The sequence below is a fragment of the Momordica charantia genome (assembly GCF_013281855.1).
Source record: "Momordica charantia cultivar OHB3-1 chromosome 2 unlocalized genomic scaffold, Mcharantia_2.0 BLBB01000002.1, whole genome shotgun sequence".
Classification (NCBI taxonomy): domain Eukaryota; kingdom Viridiplantae; phylum Streptophyta; class Magnoliopsida; order Cucurbitales; family Cucurbitaceae; genus Momordica; species Momordica charantia.
Window position 1 is genome coordinate 10,566,110 of NW_028275160.1, and position 27,140 is coordinate 10,593,249.

Genomic DNA, 27,140 nt, shown 5'->3' on the forward strand with positions numbered 1-27,140 from the left:
TCTTTATTTTCTTGTTTCCTTTAAATTTCTCAATTGTTTTATGATTATTCATGCGATAGAAATATGAGTATTTTTTTCCCATTAGGTGTCGTCACAGCATTGGGTTTGTAGTTTCTTGAATTTTTTAGTATGCTCTTGTAGTATTGTCTAAACTTTCACATCAGAAAATATTTCTTGAAACGAGCTACGGTTATGTGAATAGTGTGTGTTGTTCACTATTTGCATATTCACTAGGAGCAGATATGTCATTCTTTATGTATGTCATTCTTTATGAGTCTAGTGAAGATTGACGTGGAGAAATTTGACGGAATGATCAACTTCGGCTTGTGCAAGTGTAAGTCAAGGATGTACTGATACAATCTGGGTTATATAAGGCGTTGAAGGGAAGACCAGGCGATGATGTTTCTGAAAAACTAAGCAGTGATGGTGGTCCAATGGAGTCCAGCGATGATTCCGCTAGAGGTTCTAAGAAGTCCAATATGAGTGATGAAGATTGAGATGAAATGGATTTGAGGGTTGCAAGCGCGATACAAACTGGTTTGACTAAAAATATTCTTGCGAAAATGGAACTTTGACAGCCAAAGAACTTTGGGAGAAACTCAAAGCGTTATATTAGACAAAAGACATCTCAAATCCACTGTACATGAAGGACAACCTTTACATGTTGCAAATGGAGGAAGGTAGGAAAATTTCAAATCATCTAAGTAATCTCAATAGCATCATCTTTGTGCTAGAGGCAATCGAAGTGAAGATAGATGACAAAGATAAGGCACTCAGTGAGCTCATATTGTCACTTCCACCTTCTTATTAACACATGAAGCTGATCTTGATGTACGGAAGGATACTTTGAATTTTGCCGAGGTTACTAGTAAACTGATGTTAGAAAAAAGGTTAAATAGTGAAGGGCGTACTTCACATGAAGATTCAACACTTGTAGCTAACTAGAAGAAGAAGAAAGACTTTGTGCAAAATAAATGTCGTTGCTGGGGATGCGAACATTCTAGGGCACATGAAGAAATATTGTCCTAACAGAGTAGCTTTCATCAAAGGGCTCTGAGCCGGATGCTAACATTATTTCTCATCAAGGGAGATGATGATCTCTTCCTCTGAAGAGAGATAGAATTCATCCTCATCGTATATCGTCTTTACCATGATATAGGATGTGATGTTAGCAGTTCCACAAGTTTACATACGGGCATTGACTTGGTGATTATGTAGGGTGTGTGTGAAGTGGAAGTTATGTCGATGACGGAAGAACTTTCAAGTGAGCCAAGTAGTTGAAGTTGAACCATAAATTTTAGCAAGATTTATCGACATGTGACGAGAAAGAAAAATCTTGGAAGGCGACGTTCCAAGTGGTCTACCTTTATGGTGGAGTAAGTTATAGTTTTCTGAATTAAGAATTAGGTGAAGACAATGAGTGCAATGGAGATGCGAATTCTTCATTATCTTGCCAAGGTGGAATTTGTTGGGTTTTGGCAAAATATATTAGAAAGTGCAATTGTCCAACATTGGAAAAGTACAAAGAGGTAGCGTGCTTCAAGTGCTATAAAAGAAGCCTATGACTTTGAGTTTTATTCATCCCAATTGGAACAGTTTGAGTCTGGTATATTAGTGCTAGTTAACTGAGTGATATTTTCTTCGAGAGAGTGTTTTGTGTAATTGGGGCATGTGAGAGAAATCTGTGTGATTGTAATAATTTTCACATAGCGGATTTTTCCTTGTGGGTCGTGGTTTTTTCTTCGGTTTGAAGATTTCAACGTTAATTCTTACGTATCTTTATTTTCTTGCTTTATTTAAACTTCTCAATTATATTCTGCTTATTCCAGCTGTAGAAATGAAAAGTTTTTTTTCTTTTTTTTTCCTATGCATTTGCTCGTTTATAGTTCTCTAAATACAAACCAATCCAACTCGTTTTTGAAATGACATCAGGAATAAGGCAGTAACTGAACCGGTTGTTCCTATCATTCCAAATTGCCCACAATATCACTACCGCAATCCAGCTCATCTAAAGACAAATAAACCCACCATTTTCTCCCAACAATTCATAATGTTTTTGTCTGTAGTAAACTCGCAGGGATAGGGAGGCTTACAGAGCTGTCAAAGTTGTTGTGCTCTCGAACAATCCAACAAGGTGTAAACCATCGTCTCTAGTTTTTTAGAACATACAGGGCACGAAGGTATGACCTCTATTCCTTTACTTCTCATATTGCACCTAGTTGAGATAAATTATGGAGAGTTTTTCATAAAGTGTTTAATCTTAGATGGAATAGATAGTTTCTATATGGAATTCCACAACTTGTTGCTCTTGTTTTCGCTTGTACTTGCTAAATTATATTTGCTGTTCATGAATTTTATAGCCGCTTTTCACCTTGTATCTACCTATTTTTTGTCAAATTGTCAAAGCCAAGAATCCAACTTATTATACCAACTAACAGGAATTTTCCTTATCTTTTCTACATTCTTCGAACACAACAAAGCATTTAGCTTCACAACATCCCATTCCCCTTCTGTATTGAAAAGTTCTGCTACCATAAAATCACAATTGAGCATAGGTTGAGAAATTGAAAGGTGGAAGTACGAGGAATTCACCTATCATTGAACACTTGGATGTACTACCTGTTACGAAGCGCAAGTCGACAACCAACTTCATAATCTTCTCAAAGTCAAGTTGATATTGTTAATATTTGTTTAACTAATATAATACAAAATCTTCAATTAGTTTTATTCTAAATTTAGTTCTCTCACCCCTCTATTTAAATGTGAGAACTTACAGTGTTCATTCACACAGAAATTCAATTAAAAGCTCTTTCTTGGGTTACTTTTTTCTTCTGTTAATTGCTTTCTTATCTTAGTATCAGAGTAGGTCATGACGATTCCAACTTACCCAGTCCAACCGTGACTCCACCGGCAGTAGTAAGTCGTGTTGTCTTCACCAGTCCGCCATTGAATCAACTACTAAATCAAATCACCTCTATCAAATGGATAGAGGGAACTTTCTACTGTGGTAGAATTTGAGCTTACCGATCTTGCGAAGCTACAAGCTATTTGACTACCTAACAGGAGATAAGTCATGCCTGTTGGGTGTGTTGCCCTAAACTCGTAGTTTGTATTTTGTAAAAACAAATGTCTATTTAATAAAGTTTTATTCAATAAATTTGTTGTTGAATCATAGCTTTGCATTGTCCAAAATCCAATAAACTAAACATCCAAGGTTATTTTTGATATAATCGGGACAGTATATATACTGGGTATATAGTTGATATACGGGGTATATATTTGATATACCCCTGATATATGAATGGATAATGTCTCGTGAATAACCTAAAGGGTCTATAGTATATGGATAAGGCTGGGAACCTTACCTTGGCATCACTATGGATACGACCCGCCCTGTAAAGGTTACAAACGACTCGATCCAGGTCGTTCATGTGGAGACATGCGAGTGGGGGTAAATCCTATACAATGAGTTTGTATAAGACCGAACTGCGAAATAGGCAATCTTTAGATGTAACACCGTTAACTAATAGATTGCCATTTCTTAGGATGACCAGGCAACACATTCTCAATCCTGAGTGAGTTATGGACTCCTGCCCGTGAGGGCTCGTTCTTTGATCTGTATGGGTGAGAGTGGCCCGAGTCGCCGACTCAACATTCCTACCATTTTGGGGACGAGACCGAGTGGAGAGCTGGGAACATAACTTCACAAGATGGAATTCACTCATCCCCGACTTTAGGGAAGTAGGTGAGTGTTCCCTTAAATGCTGACTCCGGGTACTTGAACAAGAGTCCCCACCCTCTCATTGGCTGAGAGGGACTTCCGGTTATTGGTTGGATCATAACCGGGTTGTTCATTAGAGGAGCAGTGGTGTTTAAGGAGTAAGATGTAACTAAGGGGTAAAACGGTAATTTGACCCAACTTGAGTTACGAACACTCGTGAAGATTAACTCGTCATTAATGGTCATATATCCATGGACACGAAAACATTATGCAGTGAGAAAGAGTGCAACTGCGGGTCTTTAGTGGAATGACCCGTAGTTAACGAATCTAGATTAACTCGGTCGATGAGTTTGACCGATTAATCTTGCATCGTTGGAGCTTCAGATCTGTAGGTCCATTAGGTCCCCTTGCTAGCTCATAACGGGTAAAACGAAGATCAAATTTTTGGAAGAATTTGAATTGTTCAAATTACTTAAGGGATTATATGTATATTGATACATTATAATATATATATAGTTAATTGTAAATTAAAACTATATATTATGAGAGATATTATTTGAATGAGATTCAAATAAAATTAATATGAATGAGATTCATATTAAAACTATAGGTTAAAAATAATGTGCATAAGATGTACATTAAAACTATAGGTTATACGAGAGAAATGTTTTAGAATATGATTCTAATTTTATGATAAGTAATTAAGTGTTAATTATTTATGTATATATATTAATTATTAATTGGATTAATAATTAATTATATTAATTAATTTGATTAATTAATTTGATTAATTAATTTTATATATATTAATTATTATATATATATTATTATATATATATTTTAATTATTATTATATATTATATACATATATATTAATATTAATATTAATTTGGGAGGTTTTGTGACGTGAGGAGTTACCCCACGTCACCCTTCTTCTTCTTCTCCAAGTGTTGGAGAATTAGACATAAGGGGTTACAGTACAGAACATAACAAGAAAAAACTCCCAGATCTCTCTCAAAAATTCTCTCGATCTCTCCCTCTCTTCTATCAAGGTGCTACCACAAGCACGATCCCGAGACCCAAGAGATAGCGAGGAAGATCCGATGGTGGTGTTCGAGGGGAATTCACTGAAGAAAAGTTCTTCAAATGTTTGTTTTTCCCCTGTATTTTTCTTCTGTAAAATTCGATTTTGTATCCCGAAAATCAGTAACGAAAATCCGCTTCCGCTCCGGGATTCTCATCCCTTCAATGCCCTCCCATGCATCTTGTTCCAATAGACACGCCTATTAATGCAGAAGGCAGTACCTTGTCACAACCTTCCCCCACTTTAAACCTCGCGTACAAGGTCGCAGTAGATCAATTACTATTGGGTTGGCTTTATAACTCGATTACAGCGGACGTAGCTGTTGCGTCCACACAACCGTGTTGACAATACGTGCAAGTATACACGAAATTGTCGATTGTAGCAAGAAACGAGGTCAAAATCCACAGAGACTTTAGATAATACTCTAAACAATGTTTGCAGATACTGAAATGTAAAACCAAAGAAATATAGATGTTTGTGTCGTAACTAAATGAAATATAATAACAAAATAGTAAAAGATATCAGTAGCAGACACACTTCGCAGAGCTGACAACAGGAGGAGAGAATAACACAGAACACAGAAATGAGGAGTTAACAGATATGGAAAAATGGGGGAGATTCAACATGCTTTCACATACCTCTCAACCTATCCTCTAGCTTACAAACATTCATTAATGCCCAACTCGACTTGGTTCCCTCCTGAGACACCTAAACATGGATACCCACAACTCCCATTGCTAAGTTTCCAAGCAATAAAAACAAGTTCTAGGCATGATTAGGGGACCCCATTCCTGAGCATCCACAAAATAATATAAAAAAGTACTAATCACAAATAAAGCAAGTTGGCAATCCGTAAGCCCTCCTGGTCAATATAGAAGCTAGCATACAGAACAAAGCGGCCAACAATGTTCAATAAGATAAAGCAAATAAACACATCTTTATTTAAAAACAAATGGAGTAGCTAGAGGTTCGGTTGTTCATCAGTTACAATATACGAATCTCCCCCAAAATGAGGTTTAACTCATGGATAAAGAAGAAAATACAATTGGTTGAAGAGGAAGACAACTCATCTCAAGGAAATAGCAGAAAAACCAAAGAAGAAGATGACAGCTCAATATAGAGGAATATCCCTTCTGTCGTTAGCTTTTTGCCCCCGAAAATGGAGAGAATCCTTTTCCTTGTCGTTTCAACTCTAAAAAATGTGTTTCTATTTGGATCTCTGTGTGGCGGCTAGGGTTAAGTGTCTCTTTATATTAGGTTATATTTTTAGGGCACCCAGTTGAAGTTTGTACGAACGTAGTAATTCTCGTGTCTGGGCTGTTATTGCGTAGTGAAGCCATGCTCCAGTGCTGTTTCGCTCCAGCTTTTAGCTGCTCTGTCTTGAAGATGCTTTGCTTACTCTTCTCTAGGCTCAACACTTTTCTTCATGCTTTGTCTTCTGCTTTCAGACATGTGCATTTACACTATAAATAAGAGCATCTAGCACAATATTTAGCCAAAGCATTCAAGACCTGAGACTTTTAGCTCGGATTCCATTTTCTAATCTTATATAGGCTATTAAAGAGCTAAAAACCGACACGCTTTGACAATTATTTGCATAAAAATACCCAAATATACATTAGAATAATTCTCTTTTGGAGAGTCATCAGTAGCCATGCAAGTTATGGGTTTTTGTACCTCGTGAATTATGGACGGTAGTTCAAGAACTTTTTGTCGTCCAATCCAGAGCGGAAGTAGACTACATAGAACAAGTATTTCAATAAACCTGCAAGGGCTCGTTACAAATGATCGAATATTTAAAACTTATAAAAAGTCATGTTGATAATTTGGCCCTAGCAAGTATTCTGGTCTCTGTTCAAGACTTGGTTTCACAAGTATTGACAAGCTTAGATGAAGAGTACAATCCCATCGTAGTCGTCTTTCAAGGCAAAGTAAATCCATCATGGTCAGAAACGCACGTGGAGCTCTTAACATATGAGAAGTAGTTGGAATACCAAAACTCCCTCAAAAGTGGCGTCCTGATCAACCAGACACAAACACTCTCAGTGAACTATGTTGATGGGTAAAACTTCTAAACCAACCCACGAACCAATAATGGAAACAACAACCATAGATCAAATACTTATCGTGGTGGTGGTTATCAATGGGGAATTTTGGGTCAATGGAATCATGGTATAGGTCGATGGGGAGGTAATAACAACAACAATGGGAGTAGTGGAAATAGGCTCATCTGTCAGGTATGTAATCGCATAGGACATCTTGCTGCAGTTTGTCACTATCGTTTTGATCAAAACACAGGACCCTAATCCACCCAGCACAAAAATTTCACCCCCTCAAATTCTGGACCAAATGTGTTTGTTGCCCATCACGCCTCTGCCATGATCACTACCCCTAAGACTGTCATTTGTCCTAGTTGGTATGCCGACAGTGGAGCTACAAGTCATTTGATGACCAACTCGAACAATCATAGCAAAGAGTTGATTACTCAGGTAATGTTAGTGTAATTGTCGCAAACGGCAGTAAGTTATCTATCTCTCACATTGGTAGCCCTAATCTCTATTCCTCATGCGGTTCTTTAAAATTGAAAGATGTTCTCTGTGTTCCTGATATAGGTAAAAACCTTGTTAGTATCTCATGACTAGCTAAAGATAATGACATCTTTGTCGAATTCCATACTGACTTTTGCTTAGTTAAGGACAAGGCTTCAAGAAGAACTTTGTTGAAAGAAATACTTAAAGATGTCCTATATCGTCTCGATAGAAGTAACTGATCACACATTGGCTGCACCATTGTTTGCTCACGCTGCTGTGTCTCTGTCGAATAATACTCTCAGTTCAGAGAAAGCAACTCCTTCTTTCCCATTTGTGAAAACATCAATGTAGTGGTGTTAAAAACCGTGTGGCATAACGACATGGAGATCCTTCCATTAAAGTCTTAGATCATATCATTTGGACTTGTAATCTTCCCTATAATACTAATGAACCAATAAGTTTTTGAGATGCATGCCAGTTTGGAAAATCTATTGCCTTACCATTTCATGACTCTCACGCTCATGCTATAGGAATGTTTGAACTAGTTCATATAGATCTCTGGGGACCGACACCTCACCTCTCTTCAAACGGGTTTCGATATTATGTCCATTTTTTAGATGATTACAGTCGGTTCACATGGATCTTTCCTTTACGCGAGAAAAGTAATACAATTGTTGCTTTTAAACAGTTTTTATCTTTAGTACAGAATCAGTTTAAGACCTAGGTGATGACACTCCAGTCCGATGGTGGGGGCAAATATCAAACAACTAATTCTCTGTGCCGCAATTTTGTGATTCAGATCCGAGTCTCTTATCCATACACTTCAGCACAAAATGGGCAGGCAGAATGAAAGCATCAACACATAGTCGAGATGGTCTCACACTTCTAGCCCAAGCATCTATGCATTGAACTATTGGTGGAATGCATTTCTTACTGCCACCCTCTTGATAAATCGCATGCTTATTTGATAACGCTCAAAAAGAGAGTTAGTATAGTAATTATTTGTGTAAATATGTTCAAGATAGTGAGGTTGTGTGTCTAAATGAAAAGTGAAAGAGTAAGCTTTAACTCCTTGATTTAATTATTTGGTATAAGTTCCTCCTTATTTCTCCTATTTTGGTTTTTGTGTGCAAGAAGCAAAACTGAAAGACTGAATCGAGAGGAGCACAGCGGAAATAGAGGAGAGTGTAGGAGCATTATCGTGTCGGAGCATATAAAATGGGAGCATCCGTGTGCGGCATGAGATCACAATGCAGTAACTAACCCACGATGGGATTTTTACCACTCCCGACCAGTTGGGAGCCCTAAAATTAGGACCTGATATAAAAAGAAAAGTATACTCCAGTTGACACGCACAAATCCCAAAAGAGACATATTCCTTACATGGTGTTGAAGACAAGAGAGGAATCACCCATTTTTGGGGAAGGAGTTGACGACAGGAGTTGGAATAGTTGGTTTTGTGCTTACTGGGAACCTTTTGGAACTTGCTTTGATTTCTTTTTGAAATGGGTTGTTTCTTTTTATTACCAACTCTACTTCTTTCCTCACCCATGAACTAAACCCTATTTTCGGGGGAGGTTCCATGTTGTATTCATGAACAGTAACAGTCTAGTTGGTTTTGCATGTTGTTAAATAGAGGTTGTGATAATTTTTCCATCTTACTGATTTTAGCTGGCCATTTCTCTCAGTTTGCTAACTCTTGTATCATTCGGAAGGATATATAGGTAGCGTGAATAGCTTTATTTGTGGATTAGCTACTTTTCTTTAGTAGGTTTGTGGATGCTCAGGAATGAAGTCCTATAACCATGCTTAGAACTTGTTTTTATTGCTTCGGTATTTAGCAACGAGAGTCGTAGATATTCATGTTTGGGTCTCTTCGACGAGAACCATGTCGAGTTGAGCATCGTAATATTATGCTAGAGTGTAGGTTGAGAGTGAATGAAGATTAAGGAATCTCCCCTGTCTTAAATCTATCTCTCCTTTTCCCACCTCTTGTGTGCGGGGATGTTACAAAGTACAAGTTAGTAGGCCAACAACCAACTCCATAATCTTCTCAAAGTCGGGTTGATATTGTTAATATTTGTGTAATTAATATAATACAAAATCTTCAATTAGTTTTATTTCTAAATTTAGTTCTCTCACCCCCTCTATTTAAAGGTGAGAACTTAAAGTGTTCATGCACACACAAATTAAATCAAAAACCTCTTTCTTGAGTTACTTTTTTTTTTGTTAATTACTTTATTATCTCTACCATCGCCAACCCTTTCCCTCGAGCCTTTTAAAAGCAGAGCTCAACCCCATAACTTTTCCAAAAGTACGAAGCCTTCTTATCCACATTCACTTCCAGCATGTTATCGCAAGAAAAATATCTCCCCTTCAGGACCTTTGCAACATGAAGATTCAAAGAAACTAATAATCTCCATACTTGCTTAGCTAAAAGTTAATGGATTGAATCCTTCCAATTGGAAGGACTTGCAGGTCCTTAGAGTTTTGCGCACCTAATTCCTTAGGCAGACACAATTTATCCCATCTCATCCAATGCATTCTTTGTGTGACTTAGTTGTTCCTTACCAAGAAAATGCCGAAATTTTCGACTAAAAGCTCTCTAAATACACTTATAGTATATTAGGATAACTTGACTCACAGTTTTTAATGAGAATCTCTTTACCTAAAGAGAAAAATTGTCTCTTTCAGCCGTGCAAGACTCTCCAAATTTTGTCTCTCACAACCCTACCCATATGACTGGAAATGTTAGCTCTTCCGCCTGGGGTTAACAATCGAAGAGAAACTTCTAATGGATTATGGGAAGGATAAATCTATGTTTCAAATCCATGTTGCTAGGTGGTCTTTTTAACTTTAGTCTCACTTTTAAATTATATTCTTTTTGTTAGTGAATGTTAAATGTGGCTTAGGGTAAGTTTTAACTTTCCATTTCAAACAAATCAATTCTACACTTAGAAATGTTATAAGTTTTACCTTGTATTCAATTTTTGAATATTTTAAAAAACTCCCTAATTTTAATGAAACCAAAGTTTTTTTACCAAATTAATTTTGACCCATAAAAATAATGGATCATTTATAACTGCCAAAACTCACCAATTTCAAAAAAGAAAAAATTCTAAATATATATTTCCGTCCCAATGCTGGAGGGGTTTTTTTTTTAAAAAGAATTTATTAGCACTCTTGATGAATGTTAAAATTGACTAATGATTAGGTTATAGCATAATCCGACAAAAATGGAGGATATTTAGAGGAGAAAAAATGCTATCAAAATAAGAAAACTCGAAATTTATGACCGTTTTTTTTAAGTTTGGAGGAGGAATTAGAAACCCTACTCTCTTAGATGACATTTTTTCTTTTATAAATCTGGGTGATGGTGACCTTTATCGGAGAGGTGAAAGGAAAGAGACTTAATTATTAAAACAAAATCCAGTCATGCAAAAAAATATTAAATTAATATATTTAACAAAATACAGTCCGCAATTTAAGTGACGCGTCATTTTAACATTAGTTGACTAACGGTCAAAATATAGTTAGGATAAAAAATGTTTATTTTCAAACTTCAAGATATCTGTTTTGAAATTTCAAGGACTAAAGACACGTATATGAATGACGTATTTTTCCTTAATTATTTCATATTTATTTTAAAAATTACACAAAATTGAAATTTTGTAAATATCACTTCACTTTTTTGCCCTTGGGTGTCATCTTCATTCTTCAACCTCACCATTCCCAGCCGCACAGTCCTTCGCCCCCCGCCGCCCGCCGCCCGCCCCTACCCCACCGCACCCTCTGTTCTCCAGCCGCGTTGGTAGCCCGAAACCGACAAACCCAACCTTCAATATCACTCACAAGGTCTGTATCCGATTATCAATCTTCGCCCTTTACTTTGTGCTCCTTTCTCTCTCTTCTCTCTCTAAAACAATTGAGTTTCTATCAGAGAATTAGTATTGATGATTTGGTTATAATCGCTGTTTTGGTTGTTACTGACCTGCATTTGTAGGATTTAGCAATCTTGGTGTTTTTCTGAGCATAGTGTTCTTGGCAAATAGCTGTTTCAAATTAAAAAAAAAAAAAGAAACTGTTTCTGACATTCTGGGCATTCTCTTTATCCTGAATGGTTATACTGTTGAAGGTTAATGTTCTGCTGAATGGAGGGAGCCGAAACTAAGTCCACTTGTTCCTCTGCTTCAAAAATAGTGGCTATTAAGTCTATTAAATTTTAGTGCAGAGGAGTTGGGAAATCATATACCAAGCACATGGCTACAAGCTCTTCTAACCAATGTTTGCTTGTGAAGCAATACTTCATATTTTACCTACAAGATATTAAATCGGTCATTTGATGAGATAGTGGTGGAGAGGAAGAGTGAATAGTTGGATTTTATCGTCTGGGTGGAATATAATTGTCTCTATGCCCATGAGTTGCCTAATTCATATCAAGTATGGGGCGTCATTTTTTCTTCAACATACACTGGTCTTTTCTTCCAATTACTCAAGTGAAGAATTGCAAATTCTTCAGTTCTACGTTGTCGCATGTTCAACCGATGCTTCCTTCAGTCTCATTCCAAAATGTGCGAGTGAAAAGGAAGGCGCTTTCCAACTTGTTGCTTGTACCTGTTTCAAACAAATCAATTTTATACTGCAGGAAAATTCATGGTCAAGTTGTCTTGTGGGGCTTACAATTTGATGTGTTTTTATCAAACCTTCTCCTGCATTCATACTTCCAAATTGGCAGTGTTTCTGATGCTGGAACATTGTTTGACAAAATGCCTAGGAACCTAGTATCTTGGTCGTCGGTGGTTTCTATGTATACCCAACTAGGCTATAATAAAAAAGCATTGCTTTATTTCCTGGAGTTCCGGAGGACTTGTGATGATAATCTGAATGAGTATATTTTAGCTAGCATAATCAGAGCTTGTGTTCAACGGGAAGGCGGTGAACCAGGTTCTCAGGTCCATACTTATGTTATTAAAGCAGGTTTTGATAAGGATGTTTATGTGGGAACCTCTTTGGTGGATTTGTATGCTAAACATGGTGATATAGATAAAGCAAGATTGGTCTTTGATGGTTTAGCTGTAAAGACTGCTGTGACATGGACTACTATTATTACGGGGTACACGAAAAGTGGAAGAAGTGAGGTTTCATTGCAATTGTTTTATCAAATGAGAGAAAGCAATGTTATGCCTGATAAATATGTACTATCTAGTATTTTGAATGCATGTTCAATGCTCGGTTTTCTGGAAGGTGGTAAGCAAATTCATGATTATGTTTTGAGGAGGGAAACAAAAATGGATGTTTCAACATATAATGTTCTTATAGACTTCTATACGAAATGTGGTAGAGTAAAAGCTGGGAAAGTGCTTTTTGATAAAATGGGTGTTAGGAATATTATTTCTTGGACCACCATGATTTCTGGGTACATGCAAAATTCTTATGATTGGGAAGCTGTGGAACTAGTTGCTGAAATGTTCATAGAGGGATGGAAGCCAGATGAATATGCTTGTTCAAGCGTTCTCACTTCATGTGGTTCAATTAATGCTTTACAACACGGAAGACAAGTACATGCTTATATTGTCAAGGTTTGTCTTGAACATGATACTTTTGTGATAAATGCTTTAATTGATATGTATTCGAAATGCAATTCTTTGGATGATGCAAAAAGAATCTTTGATGTCATGACTTGTCACAATGTGGTCTCTTACAATGCAATGATTGAAGGATATTCGAGACAAGAGTACTTATGCAAAGCGTTGGAGGTTTTTCGTGAGATGAGGCTAAGACATATTTCACCAAGTTTTCTAACATTTGTAAGCCTTCTAGGTTTATCAGCTGCATTATTCTGCTTGCAACTGAGCAAGCAAATCCATGGCCTTACCATCAAATATGGAGTCTCTTTAGATAAGTTCACTAGTAGTGCTCTTATAGATGTTTATGCTAAATGCTCATGCATTAGAGATGCAAGATATGTGTTTGAAGGGACAACTAATAAAGATATAGTTGTTTGGAATGCATTATTTTCTGGATATAGCCTACAATTCAAAAGTGAAGAGGCTTTCAAACTATACTCAGCTTTACAATTTTCTAGAGAAAGGCCAAATGAGTTCACTTTTGCAGCTTTGATTGCAGCAGCCAGCAACCTGGCAAGTCTCCGGCATGGCCAACAGTTCCATAATCAAGTCATGAAGATGGGTTTAGGACTAGACCCTTTCATCACTAATGCCCTTGTGGATATGTATGCCAAGTGTGGGAGCATGGAAGAAGCAGAAAAAATGTTTTACTCCTCAGTGTGGAAAGATAAGGCATGCTGGAACTCCATGATTTCAATGTATGCAGCACATGGAAAAGCAGAAAAAGCTCTTAAGGTGTTTGAAACAATGATGAGAAATGACATAAATCCCAATTATGTCACTTTTGTGAGTGTGCTATCAGCTTGTAGTCATGTAGGGCTTGTTGAAGATGGACTAAAACATTTTAACTCAATGGCCAGATATAAAATTGAACCAGGAATGGAACATTATGCTTCAATAGTTTCTCTTTTGGGTAGATCTGGTCGGTTATCCGAAGCTCGTGAGTTCATCGAGAAGATGACAATAAAACCAGCAGCATTAGTATGGAGGAGCTTGCTCAGTGCATGTCGATTTTTTGGTAATGTCGAGTTAGCAAAACATGCTGCAGAGATGGCAATGTCGATCGAGCCCATGGACAGCGGATCGTATATTATGCTTTCAAATATTTTTGCATCTAAAGGTATGTGGGGAGATGTTAAACAGTTGAGGCAGAAAATGGATGTTGGCGGTGTAGTTAAAGAACCTGGAAAGAGCTGGATTGAGGTGAACGGTGAAGTTCATGTGTTTGTTTCAAGGGACCGAGTCCACAATGAAACTAATTTAATTTATTTAGCTTTGGATGAAATAATTATGCAGATGAAAGCTGCAGGTTATGTACTTGATACCACAATTCTTGAATTTAATGATTAAGATGTGAAATTGCAAGCAAAACATTCCCGTAATGAAAGGTTCCTAAGAACCATAATTCATCGAGCCTTGAGATACTCTTGACTACATTGTTTTTGTGCATCTAAATGGAGATTTTTGGCAAAGGGTTTTCATGACTATTCTTCTCTTCTATTGATGTTAATTGGAAAGCCTTTTATAGTTTCCTTGGCTGCTGTGTGTACAAGGATTGGACACATGCTTTGAGGATTGTATCTTTTAAGTTCTCATATTTTCAAAAGTTTCTAATTAGTTACTGACTTTTTTGATGATGTTGTTGGGGATGAGGGTTAATAAGTTACCGACTTTCAAAGTTATATATATCTTGTCTCTATATTTCAAAAAGCTACTAATAAGTTCTTGATTTTTTAATTTTTATGTCTAATAGGCTCCAATAGTTTTGATCACAGGTCTTCATAACAAAGGACAATTAGGAAATAGCTCATTTATGATTAAGGAAGGCTTGCATAAAATTGAAAAAATAGTGTTGGTTATGTAAGATTTGATTTAAATGTATTTTGTTGTTTTGAGTGGTTGTGTAGGTAAAGTCATTCCATATTCGAATATGTTCGTATCAACATTTTAGATGGTCATTTATATATATATGAACTAAAAACAAATATATTTATAACTTGCATGATAAATTGTAAAGTACACTAATTTTGTCTTCATGTAGTCTTTTTTTAAACTAGACGAATACTTCTCATCAAAATCACTTGAAGTTTTTATCTTTTTCTGTACATATCGATCATTTAGTGATACTAGTTTTTCATTTAAAAAAAACATTTGAAGGTCATTGTTGGACAGATCCTCCTATTTTTACCTTAACTTCCATAATGTATTGCAGTATTTTGAAAAAGAATTCCATGCAGAAATTCTTTGAAGGAATAGGAGGACTTGAAGAGTTGGAACGGATACATTTAGGATACAACTTCCGTGGACCACTACCAGCTGACATATGCTGTAATCTCTCACTTGGAATTCTGTATGTTGGCTCCAACAGGTTGCAGTTATGTTCTCCCTTAACCTTTTTCTCTCCCATCTTTTTAAACAAGTGCCTTATTATTACAATTTCAGGCTGCTGTTGAGGTTGATTTGTTAAGCTTGGTTTCATAGCAATTCTCCGACAAGGGAACTTCCTCGTAAGTGTTGAATAATTTCCTTTTCATTATTTATCTGCATTAAAATAAATCCTATGAAATATTCATGCAATACCATTTTATGTACGAACTGATTGTTGTTGGCTTGTTGATTAACCTGCACCACATCAACAAGCACCACATCAACTTTTATGCACTTGACTATTTCATTTTTTTTACGCCTCTTCTTCCTTCTAGCCTAAACATTCTTAATAGTTGGGTGTCTATGAGTGTATAACAAAAAGACAAACTTATCCTCGTACGTAGCACAAGAATATTGGCAGTCCTTTTCTTTTTGCTCTTGTTTATATAGAGATAGAATTTAGAGATAGATTTTTGTGAGAGAGAGTTGAGAGATCGATATGTTAGAGAGAGAAATTTTAGGAAGAGAAATTTATAGGGGGAAAATAAGTTATAAAGAGGAAAGTATGAGTTATAGAGAGAAATTTCAAAGCGAGGAAGATAGTTACAAAAGAAAGATAATAGAGAGAGTACGTGAGAGAGAATATGTTAAAGCAAGAGAGTAAGGCAAGTTAGGGAGAGATATGTTAGAGAGAGACTAAATGTTGGGAGATGACTGTCTGGAGGTGTACATAGAGGGTCAAGAAAGAAAAATGAGGATTTGAAAAAGAAACAACTTTGTCTTCTAAAAAATTAAAAATAGAAATCAAAATGGTTATCTCATGGTGTCTAAATAACTTAATTTTCAATCCCAATTTGTGATCACTTCCCATCAGTTTCCTATATGGAAATATTGTTCTTTCCTATTGTCCTTTACTAGTAGTTGTTATATGGAATTGTTACACTGTAGGACTCTACTACTTCGTTTTGTTGTAGAGACTTCAACCAGAAGTTTAGTCTTTACCTGATTGAGTAATAGGATTAAAAGGTTTGAAGTTCTCTTCCCAAGATTATATTCTACTGCAGCAACAAAAATGTTGTATTCTATTTTCTTGGTTGGTTGTCTTAAATCCTCCTTTAAAGTGTTTTAAGTCTAAACTTTTATTCACCCGAAGGAGATTTGTCTCGTCTTCAACCATCAAAATTAATGCATTTTTTTCTTAAACTAAGAAAATCTCAACTCTCCTTCATCTAGTTAATTTTTCACATTTCTTCCCATTTTAAACTCATGGTTTTTCAATTTTCTCATTCTAAGTATTTCCTTTTGTTCTTTTAGGTACTTTTTTCAAGAAAGAGACAATGAGAAATCAATCTTTACCAAATTCTTCATTCCTTCTCCGCTCCCTCTTTAAAAGCAAACCTTTTGGTTCACAATCAAAAATTCCGGGAAAGACTATCTTACCATCATCATCTTCTGAGCATATCAAGCAAAGCATTGATGCTTCCGTGGAAACCTCTTCTGAAGTGGTATGTCAGAGCAACTTGATTTTTTCAGAGTCCAGTAATGTGAAATGCGATTTGTCGCTTACAACAGCTTTAACTGAAAATCATGTGATCGACACTCTCTTGGGAAACAAAAGCGATCCAAAATCAGCATTGGAGTACTTCAAAAGGATTGACCATAAGAGAAGTTTCGTCAAGAGCACTAATTCTGTTTGTGTCTTGCTTCTCATTCTAATGAATTCGGCAGAGACCCATAGAATAGCTCAGAATTTTCTTAACCAATTTGCTACAGGAAATTCAGTTCCCTCTGGTAGTTGTCTAGTGGACCATTTAGTGGAAAGCATGCAACTATACAGATTTCCTTTAGACGTTCAGGTTTTTAATTATTTGTTGAATAGTTACGTTAGAGCTAACAAAATTGAAGAAGCTCTTCACAATTTTAATAAAATGGTAGAATTCGATATAACGCCATCAGTTCAGTATATGAATATTCTTTTGACTGCTATGGTTAGGAAAAATATGATCTATGGAGCACGGGAGTTACATAACAAAATGTTGCTTAAAGGAGTTGCATGTGATTGTTTTACATTGCATGTTATGATGCGTGCTTGTTTGAAGGAAGGGAATATTTTGGAGGCAGAGCAATATTTTGTAGAAGCGAAAGCAAGAGGAGTTAAACTTGATGCAGAAGCATATAATACTTTTATCCATGTAATTTGTATGAAACCGAATTCTGGATATGCTTCGTCTGTGGTGAGAGAGATGAGAGCAACAGGTTGGGTTCCTTCAGAGGGCACATTTACAAGTGTTATTACTGCTTGTGTGAAGGAAGGGAATATGATAGAGGCTTTACGGCTGAAAGATGAGATGGTTAATTGTGGGAAGTCTATGAATTTGGCTGTTGCAACAAGTTTAATGAAGGGTTATTGCATGCAAAGAGACCTGAGCAGTGCTTTAGATCTTGTGAATGAGATTACAAAGAATGGTCTGGTGCCCAACAAAGTTACATACGCTGTTATGATTGATGGTTGCTGTAAGAATGGGAATATGGAGAAGGCACATGAGTTTTACACTGAGATGAAAACTAAGAGTATTCGGCCCAGTGTTTATTCTTTGAATTCTATGATACAAGGGTATTTGAAATGTCAGTCTTTGCAAAATGCATTCAAGATGTTTGATGATGCAGTCGAGTGTGGTCTTGCAAATGTTTTCACGTTTAATAATTTATTGTCATGGCTTTGTAAGGAGGGTAGGGTTAATGAAGCTTGCAATTTATGGGATGAGATGATTGTTAAGGGCATTAGTCCTAATGCGGTTTCTTACAACAACATGATACTCGGTCATTGTAAAAAAGGAGATATTAATTCAGCATGTAAGATGTACAAGGAGATGCTAGATAATGGTTTTACACCGAATGTAGTTACCTTTTCTATTCTCATGGACGGCTATTTCACGAAAGGTGATATTGAGAATGCCTTTGGTATATTTCACATGATGATGGATGCTAATATTCTCCCCACAGACATCACATTAGGCATTATTATCAAAGGCTTGTGCAAAGCTGGTCGTACTTCTGAGGGAAGGGATATGTTCAATAAGTTTGTTTCTCAAGGTTTTGTTCCATCGTGTTTGGCTTACAATATTATAATTGATGGTTTCATCAAGGAAGGTGACATTAACTTGGCCTTGAATGTTTATAGGGAAATGTGTGAGATTGGCATTTCTCCTAGTATCGTTACCTACACGTCCTTGATTGATGGCCTTTGTAAAAGTAATAATATAGATCTTGCTTTAAAGTTGCGGAACATTATGATAAGGAAAGGTCTTGAAATGGACATCACTGCATACGGCATGCTCATTGACAGTTTTTGCAAAAGAAGAGACATGAGAAGTGCAAGCGAACTTTTTAATGAACTTCTTCAAGCTGGTTTATCTCCAAATGTTATCATTTACAATAGCATGATTGCTGGGTTTAAGAATCTGAATAACATGGAAGCAGCTATTAACTTGTATAAGACTATGGTAGATGAGGGGATTCCATGTGATTTGCAAACGTATACCTCATTGATTGACGGACTGCTGAAAGAAGGTAGACTTCTCCATGCATCAGATCTCTACTCTGAAATGCTTTCCAAGGGTATTTTGCCAGATGATCACACACATACGGTTCTAATCAACTGTCTCTGTAACAAAGGACAATTAGAGAATGCACGCAAGATTTTGGAAGAGATGAATGGAAGAAACATGATTCCTAGTGTTCTTATTTACAACACATTAATAGCTGGACACTTTAAGGAAGGGAATTTGCAAGAGGCTTTTAGGTTGCATGATGAGATGCTTGCTAGAGGTCTTGTTCCTGATAACACTACCTATGATATTCTTGTCAATGGGAAGTTCAAAGGAGAATGTACTTTTAGTAGAGATTTGAGTTTCTAAGTAGGCAGACTCACACTCCTGTATTGCCCCCAAAAGAAAGCATTTATTATGAGGTATTTTGTCTCACTTCTATTTTTCCTGCATGATAAATTCCTTAAGAAATAATATTGAGTGTGAACTGTGAAGATAATTAGTTAATGACTGACCATAATTTTGTAGGTGTGTTTTCTCTTTCATTTTGGAAGTGGTTAAAGGTTTCATGTCCCCCGCTCATCGTCAGTTTCAAAGGTACATCTCAAAAGTAAAGATATTTTAGTTGTTGCCTTATTTTTATTGGCTTTGAAATTTTAATAGACATTGTCTTTTATGAAAAGATCCCTATATCAGTTAATATGTTTCTAGTATACCTACTAATTGTTGAAATGGTTCAAACATAATGAGCAGCTGATGGAATTTTTCATGCCCACCTAGTAAATTTGCATTATTTATCATAAATTTGTGTATTTTGTGTTGTCTCGTTCTCACATTATTCTCCGAGCCTTATCAATGCTAATTGGGGAGTGTTGGCTTAATTCCCAGTAGTTATGTTTTCAGTCTTATGTTTTACGTTTTTCTGTTTATTGTAGTTTTTCACCCTCTTAGGAGTTTGTTTCATTGAACAATTGTATTATCTTTTCATTAATTCAATGAGAAGTTGTTTCTTGTTAAAAAAAAATTCATGATTGTATCGTTTTACTTTTGAATAGACGTATTCATCACAATATGCTCATTCAGTTTTCTTTTTCATCCAACATGATTGTGGTGACTGATTTATAGTTAATCAATCTCTAATTGATTGTGGTCACAATATGATTGATAGTTTAGATTGGTTACATTCATCACTAAGCCAAAGATTTTTATTATTTTTCAACTAGAATAAAACCACAACTTCTTATTTCTATGCTTGCTTCCAGGAAATCCAACATACTGATGGAATCCTCCACAATTATCTCCCATTGCTTCAAAAATTCCCTCTACAATGTCTCTGAGTTTGATCCATCCCTTTTTCTTGCATAGAAGAAGATTGCTTTTCTTCTTATTACTTATTAGAATCTCGACGAAGCTTTACGTAGAAAGGATTCAGCATACCATCTTTCATCCCACCTTTAATGGGGGCCTTGGGGTGGCATCTCTGAAGCAAAGAAACAACAGCTCTTCTCCTCGAATGGCAGTGGAGGTTTGCACGAAAAGAAAACGCCCTCCAGAGGAAAGTTCGGGGATGGAAGGCAACGAATGGGCTACCTCCCCTCCGAGGAAGAAGTTAGGAAACATAATTTGGCCACAAATTATGAGGGACATGGAGTTATTTTAGAGATCTGTGAACTTTACAGCAGGGAATGGCAAGAAAATTCGCTTCTGGGAAGATCCTTGGCTCAAGTCCGAACATTCGACACAGGTTTTTCCTGATATCTTCAAGCATAACACTATGCTCATGGGTGGTAGAATTATAAGACTTCACCTCTAATGATCTTTGAATTCATTGATAAAAATTTGGAGTTCATTTGCAACATGTTGATCATGAACATGAAGGTTCCAAAAGATCAAGGAATCAACATCAACACTTCACCGATGAGATCAATTTCATGCGCTTTATTAATACCTTCTACCAAAATTATCATTTTCGTGAGCTCCGACGAGCATGTGACACTATATATGTGTGTGTGGTTTCTAGAAAAAGTAAAAATATCTTCTAATCCTTTAGGTGGATGCGTCCCTTCTTCTCACCAGGCACCATAAAGGAGAATGGGGATAAAGGAAATTGGGGGATGTAACGTTAAACCCAATGAGATTGGCACTAACATTCATATTCAGAAAATTGCGAAAGCAACTTCAATTTTTGGAGTATAAATGAGATATGACCGTCTTTTAAAAAACTTGTTATTTTAACCTTTACTGAGACATCAAAATTAAGTTTTTGTCCCTCATTTATTTCTCGTACACCTTTCTTCTTTTGGTTACTTTTCTTCTTCATCTTTATTCTGCATTGACTAATGGTGGCATGGAAGCTTGCAATAAAGGCTTGATTGTAGAGTTGTGCCAGATTATAATTTGGGAAATTTGAATTTGTGACCCCTCCAATAACTGAAACTGGATAAATGACCCCATTTTAAAAAAACCTAATTTATGACCCCTCCTTCTATTAATTATAACCCCTTTCAAAATATGACATAATGAAATTACCATTGTACCCCTGTTTTAAAAAAATTCATCCCCCTCCCCATCCTTCGTCTCGGACGTTTCGTGGCACTCCCATCCCATCCCAAGTAAAACCCTAAACCCCCATCTCGGAGAATTCTCGTCTCGGAGAATCCATTTCGCACTCATCCATTTTTTCTGAAGATCATTCTTTTGCACTCATTTGTAAGCGTCGGATTCATCTCGGAGGCTGCAAGGTTAGTTTATATCTTTTACAATGTAAAAAAGTTGTTGTTCTTTGTTGTATTAGCATGACCAGCGTTATCTGAAGCGACCGTATAGATTTAGGTTTAGTTTGACGTTGTCGTTGTAAGAGAAAAAAAAATCCCTCGAAGGCTTCAATCTCGGACTCTATCTCGTATTCAATCCCGGACCTCAGTGGTCCGGGATTGAATACTGATCGCGTCCGAGATTGAAGCCTTTGAGGTCCGGGACTGACTTTCATCTCGGACTTGTCCCGGTCCGGTTCGGTCCGGGATGAAGGTCGATCCCGGACACGTCCCGGTCTTGTTCGGATTCGAGATGAGATGCAGATTGAATCCAAGATTTAATCTACCTCTCATTTCTGACCCGAACAGGACCAGAACGTGTCCGGGATCGACCTTTCATCCCGGACCGAACCGGACCGGGACAAGTCCGAGATGAAAGGCAGAATGTTGTTTTGTTTAGTTTTTTTTTTAAGTTCCTTGTCACTTTAGCTTAGTCTGTATCTAATATGTTTTATTTCAACTTTGTTATGAACCTAGAATGGATTTGAGACTCATCATAGATCGTAATGACTGGTTTCCGGCCACGTTGACGAACCTTGCCCATGTTGATAAAACCAGTACTAGGATTAAGGCCAGGCTAACCCCAACCCAGTTAGACATGTTTAGGCAAACATGTTTCGGTCCTATTTTGGACACGGACGTTGTTTTCAACGGTCCATTGATCCATCACCTGTTGTTGAGAGAGGTTGAAGAGCCTAGACAGGACGTCATTAGCTTTGACTTGTTTGGGAAGAGGGTGTCTTTTGGTAAGCGAGAGTTCGACCTAATCATCGGGCTCAGTCATAGGATGAATAGGGTAGATAATCATATTCCTGGACGAAGACTAAGAACACGTTACTTTAAAGACAGTGTTAGGGTTAAGTGTAGTGAGCTGGAGAAGATTTGTTTGGATGACGTTTTTGACAACGATGAGGATGTTGTGAAGGTTGGCATAGTTTACTTCATAGAACTTGCCATGATGGGGAAGGAGAGGAAGCAGTTCATAGATACGGCCCTGTTAGGTGTTGTGGATCGGTGGGAGGTGTTCTGCAACTATGACTGGAGTTCGATGATTTTTGATAAGACGATTTGGAGTCTCAAGAACGCCCTGAAGGATAAATTGTCGGCGTACCAACAGAAGGCAACAGCGGACCCCTCACACGTTGAGACTTATAGTCTGTACGGATTTCCGTACGCATTTCAGGTTAGCGAGGTTTAAGTCAATTGTATAATTTTATACATTATTCAACTGCATAATTTATTTGCCTTTCATCGATTCCAGGTATCGGCGTATGAGACGATCTCGACGTTGAGCCTGCGAGTAGCCACGAGGTTGAGCGATGACGCCATTCCTCGACTTCTCAGGTGGTCGTGCACTTATTCGCGCGGGTTTCGTGTGCTGGCGAGTGAGGTTTTCGATAACACGCGGGTAAGTAATTCTCTTTTGGCCGTATGATTCATATTTGGTTTTTCATTTCGATCTAATCATAGGTTTTTTGCAGTCCAAGGTTAAGGAACACTTGTTGGCGACGGATGCTGAGGAACAACACATGGTTCGTGTCATTCTTCCACCAGAAGTTCGTGTTATATCTGGTCCTCTAGAGGATCCGGTAGTAGATGCACATGCGGTAGACGAGGCTAGACCCAGTGCAAACGACGGTGAAGGGTTAGAGAAGAGGTCGAAGAAGAATAAATTCAAGAAGAGGATCAGCAGACGGTTGAAGAGGCTGGATAACCGTGTCGGTGCTATCGAGGACAAACTGGGTGACTTTGGAGTCGCCCTGAAAGGTATTCAGAGATACCTAAAGAAACTGGCGAAGGTACTAATTTAATATGTATACAAATTTGTTTTTAATTATTACAATAATGCTCATGGGCCAGTGTTTTGGGTGCAGGGTAAATTCCCTGATTCGAGCAAGTATTTCGGAGGTAGGGGTGGGCCCGATGATGACGGTCCATCGGATCAAAGGCCTGATGAGTCCCCGAAGCCAGATAGAGGTCGGAAGAGTATGGACGAGGACCAGAGGCCTGATGAGGACCAAAGGACGGATGAAGACCTCTAGACTGAAAAGGAACCGATGTCGGGACATGGTCCGAATAGTGTCGACGAGGATCCGAAGAGAAGGGACAATGATCCTATGATAATGGAGGAGGATGATGGTATGATAACGGATGGTGACGAGGATCCCAATCAGGTAACTCGTACTTATTTTCCTCGTCGGATTATTTATGACCTTGTCTTACATCATGTTATGGAATTTCAGGACATTACGATCGGGAGACGGCCTGATGGCTCGGAAGTGGATCATACAGATGACCATGTACCTCAGGTGGCCGTAATTCAGGTAACCACCTTCTGTAATGCTAGTATACATCCCTGATTCACATATTGTAATGTGATTAATATTTCTTGTGCATTAGGATCTCACCGTTGGCAGGCAAGAGCCGGATGCTCAGCCAGATACACAGCCCACGAGACGACGAGTTAGGCGTCCATATAAGGACTGGGCACCCGACGCGATCGTTAAGGTAAACTTAATGTCATGCATTTCGTCAATTGCCATTACTCCACCTTACGTGTTTATTGTGGTTTAGGTTGAACCGTATCTTGACCAGGACGAAACTGACCTTCAGCATGCCCCAACTGGCCGGGGGCTACGCAAGCACCATTATTCGTGGAAACTGAAGGGTATATACACACCAACCGGCCGGCGTAGGATCACCGTGGACGCATATGACCCAGCATGTCCCATTCCTCCACAACTGGACGGTCAGTTCCAGACATGGATGGATGACCTAGACATCGATGGACGAACTCGGTCTACTGCAGCTGGCTTACAAGGGAAGGAATGGTATCGCGATCTACTAGACCCTACTGTCCAATTGAAGGACGAGGTAAGTACCTCTTATTCCACTATTTAGTACTACATTTGTCAATAATATTCCAATATCAACTTGTATTTCTTAAATGCAATAGGTAGTTGATGCTCTCGTCCTATTTACGGCCAAAAAGTTGGAGAAGTGTATACATCTGTGTCGCAAAAAGTTTGCGATAGGCGACGTGCTACTTTCGGTACAGACTTTTTACTATTTTGTACTAAAAAATACTATTTTAATTATCTGTGTAAGTAATATCATTTTGTACTTCTTGTACAGACTCTGCTGAACCGAACAGACGGTCCGTATGCGGCCATGAAACCAGGGGTCCTGTCCACGAGAATCGAATACCCCTGTAGCCAAGAGAATACAATCTTTCGGTATGTGTTCGGTAGGCAGTCGGACCAGAATGTGGCTTGGACTGATGCAGACATTGTGTACACCCCGATCAACATAGGTGGAAACCACTAGGTGATGCTCAGAATTGATCTTGTGGAAGGTGACTTAACCGTATGGGATTCACTCCAATCGGCCACTCCACTAGATTCACTCGAGAAGGAGTTGAAGCCCATTTGTACGATCCTACCTGCGGTACTACATCACGGCGGGATATTTGCATCACGACCGGACCTGCCAGTGGTGCCATGGAGGGTGCGTCGGGTTCGCACACCCCAACAGAGTAACGCCACAGATTGCGGAATTTTCTGTGTACGCTTCTTCGAGTACGATGTTATCGGGTCAAAGCTGGACACTTTGACCCAAGATAATATTGTATTTTTTAGGCGTCAGTACGCTGTACAGATGTGGGCGCGCCGTCCCATTTTTTGAATATTTATGGAATTTCGATATTGTCTTTTCTAATTCGTATTTCATTCTCGAAGCATGATACATGAAACACACAATAATAATACAATCCAATCCCCATAATAATAATAGTAGTAGTATAACACATAGAGTTGCAAATGCATGCATGCATGGTTGGTTTCTTGAGATACAAGTTACCTTCCCAATATCGTCTAGATATTCCCGTACACCGGGGTATGCACGAAGTTGGGCCCAGATCGAGTTGAAATATGACTCGCGATACGCCTTTGCAGCCTTTAAAAATAGTTCCTCGACTGCCTTCGCATCGTTTTTAAATTTTGCTATCAAGTTAACCTTGATATGCTGTATACAAAAGCAATGAAATGCAGCAGGAAATACCTTGCAAATGGTTTGATGTCTATCAGAAACGAAAACCAAATTATCAACTCCAGCGAGCCACGTTTTATTTGAGTCATAAACCACACCCATGATGCTACCGTCTCACCGTCGACAATCGCAAATGCTACCGAGTAAATCTGGTTATTCGCATCGACACCAGAAGCTGATAACAATACCCCTCTGAACTTCCCCTTTAGGTGGGCCGCGTCAACAACCAACACTGGTCTAATACAACCCACAAAACCTCGAATCGATTGACCCAATGTCATAAATACATATTTGAAATATTTGCTACCTTCTAGTTCTAATTCGAAAATAGTACCTGGGTTCATGATTTTCAAAGCTTCACCATAAGCTGGAAGTAGACCATATGACGATGCTGGATCACCTCTAATAAGCCGGAGTGCTTCTTCACTAGAACGCCATGCTCTATCATAACTTAAATTGACATCATACTCCTTCCTCATGTCTTGTATAATGTCCTTCGGTCTATACGTGCGGGAGACGTCTGTGAACTTCTCTTGCACTAGATGTCTTACCACCCAACTTTTTGCTTGCCTATGATCATGTTTTAAAGCTCCACCACAGCACGTATGGGCAGCACAATATTTTTTTATCTTGAACAAAGTGCATTCCTTTAGCTTGGTAGCTCGAAGTCTCCACGTGCAATCAGCGCACCGCAGTATATATAGCTCCGGCGTCGACTTCTTTACTTTAAACTGAAAATTCTTCCGCATTGCAACTAAATGCATTTTCAAACTCAACTCCTTCTTATTATCAAATACATCGCCCTCATTAACATCATTTGTCCCAGAAGACTGTACTATGAGTTGCAATTTCTCATCATTAGGGTCTCCGGTGAGACCATTACATCCTGGTGGCCGGACCGCTTCTTCATCCCTGCGAATCTCAGTGTGCACTTGTTCGACATCAGGCTCAAGCTCATCATCAAGCGCATCGTCATGCTCTTCGTTCCCATATTCTACTTCAGAGTGTCCTTCTTCAGACTCTGCCAACGGGTCATATGATTCACCACTTTCATCTTCGTTATCATTCCATACTCCCGGCACATCCCAATCACACACTCTATCATCTCCTAGATTACATGGAACAACATCTGACCCCAATGTTGTTAAACCCTCTACATCATGACCTATATGCCCGTAGGAGGGTGTGGCTGTCGGGAAGAAGAGGGGTTCGATGATGAGGAAGGAAATGAGGGTATAGGATATGTGGGTCTCTGGAATGGGGGAATACAAGCTGCGGACATAAGAATCGAGGACACATTTAGGCCTAAATAATATGGGAAATAAGGCATGTACGTTTCATTCCCATGTACCTGTTTCGGCACATTAGATATATATATAGGCAATTCAGATACATCCTCACC

General features: G+C 38.1%; 4 protein-coding genes across 10 annotated transcripts; all 4 read left to right on the forward strand.

The window, feature by feature from the left end:
- Nucleotides 1-11,051: 11,051 nt before the first annotated feature.
- Nucleotides 11,052-20,927, forward strand: LOC111022598 (uncharacterized). Of its 5 annotated transcripts, none has more exons than XM_088120464.1 (6): nucleotides 11,052-11,191; nucleotides 15,201-15,331; nucleotides 15,406-15,470; nucleotides 16,645-19,300; nucleotides 19,407-19,475; nucleotides 20,141-20,927. In XM_088120464.1, exon 4 carries the CDS (start codon nucleotides 16,668-16,670, stop codon nucleotides 19,245-19,247), a length of 2,580 nt encoding a protein of 859 aa, XP_087976590.1. In that variant the 5' UTR covers nucleotides 11,052-11,191; nucleotides 15,201-15,331; nucleotides 15,406-15,470; nucleotides 16,645-16,667; the 3' UTR covers nucleotides 19,248-19,300; nucleotides 19,407-19,475; nucleotides 20,141-20,927. The 5 variants fall into 5 exon arrangements, with proteins under 5 accessions (XP_087976590.1, XP_022155460.2, XP_022155461.2 ...); XM_022299768.2 differs by having other exon boundaries at nucleotides 15,201-15,313; XM_022299769.2 differs by having other exon boundaries at nucleotides 11,058-11,191; nucleotides 15,176-15,331.
- Nucleotides 11,054-14,376, forward strand: LOC148212792 (Tetratricopeptide repeat (TPR)-like superfamily protein). 2 transcript variants are annotated; one of them, XM_088120465.1, is made up of 2 exons: nucleotides 11,054-11,191; nucleotides 11,472-14,376. In XM_088120465.1, the coding sequence occupies exon 2, from the start codon at nucleotides 11,779-11,781 to the stop codon at nucleotides 14,311-14,313; it is 2,535 nt and encodes an 844-aa protein (XP_087976591.1). In that variant the 5' UTR covers nucleotides 11,054-11,191; nucleotides 11,472-11,778; the 3' UTR covers nucleotides 14,314-14,376. The 2 variants fall into 2 exon arrangements, with proteins under 2 accessions (XP_087976591.1, XP_087976592.1); XM_088120466.1 differs by having other exon boundaries at nucleotides 11,063-11,191; nucleotides 11,340-14,376.
- A 1,109-nt stretch (nucleotides 20,928-22,036) lies between the features above and the next one.
- Nucleotides 22,037-23,733, forward strand: LOC148212793 (uncharacterized). 2 transcript variants are annotated; one of them, XM_088120467.1, is made up of 4 exons: nucleotides 22,037-22,874; nucleotides 22,953-23,099; nucleotides 23,173-23,490; nucleotides 23,566-23,733. In XM_088120467.1, exons 1-4 carry the CDS (start codon nucleotides 22,170-22,172, stop codon nucleotides 23,731-23,733), a joined length of 1,338 nt encoding a protein of 445 aa, XP_087976593.1. In that variant the 5' UTR covers nucleotides 22,037-22,169. The 2 variants fall into 2 exon arrangements, with proteins under 2 accessions (XP_087976593.1, XP_087976594.1); XM_088120468.1 differs by having other exon boundaries at nucleotides 23,173-23,458; nucleotides 23,566-23,702.
- On the forward strand, nucleotides 23,725-25,408 carry LOC111022607 (uncharacterized). The gene is made up of 6 exons (XM_022299784.2): nucleotides 23,725-23,865; nucleotides 23,935-24,015; nucleotides 24,092-24,199; nucleotides 24,266-24,565; nucleotides 24,648-24,743; nucleotides 24,827-25,408. Exons 1-6 carry the CDS (start codon nucleotides 23,749-23,751, stop codon nucleotides 25,016-25,018), a joined length of 894 nt encoding a protein of 297 aa, XP_022155476.2. The 5' UTR covers nucleotides 23,725-23,748; the 3' UTR covers nucleotides 25,019-25,408.
- The last annotated feature ends 1,732 nt before the right edge of the window (nucleotides 25,409-27,140 follow it).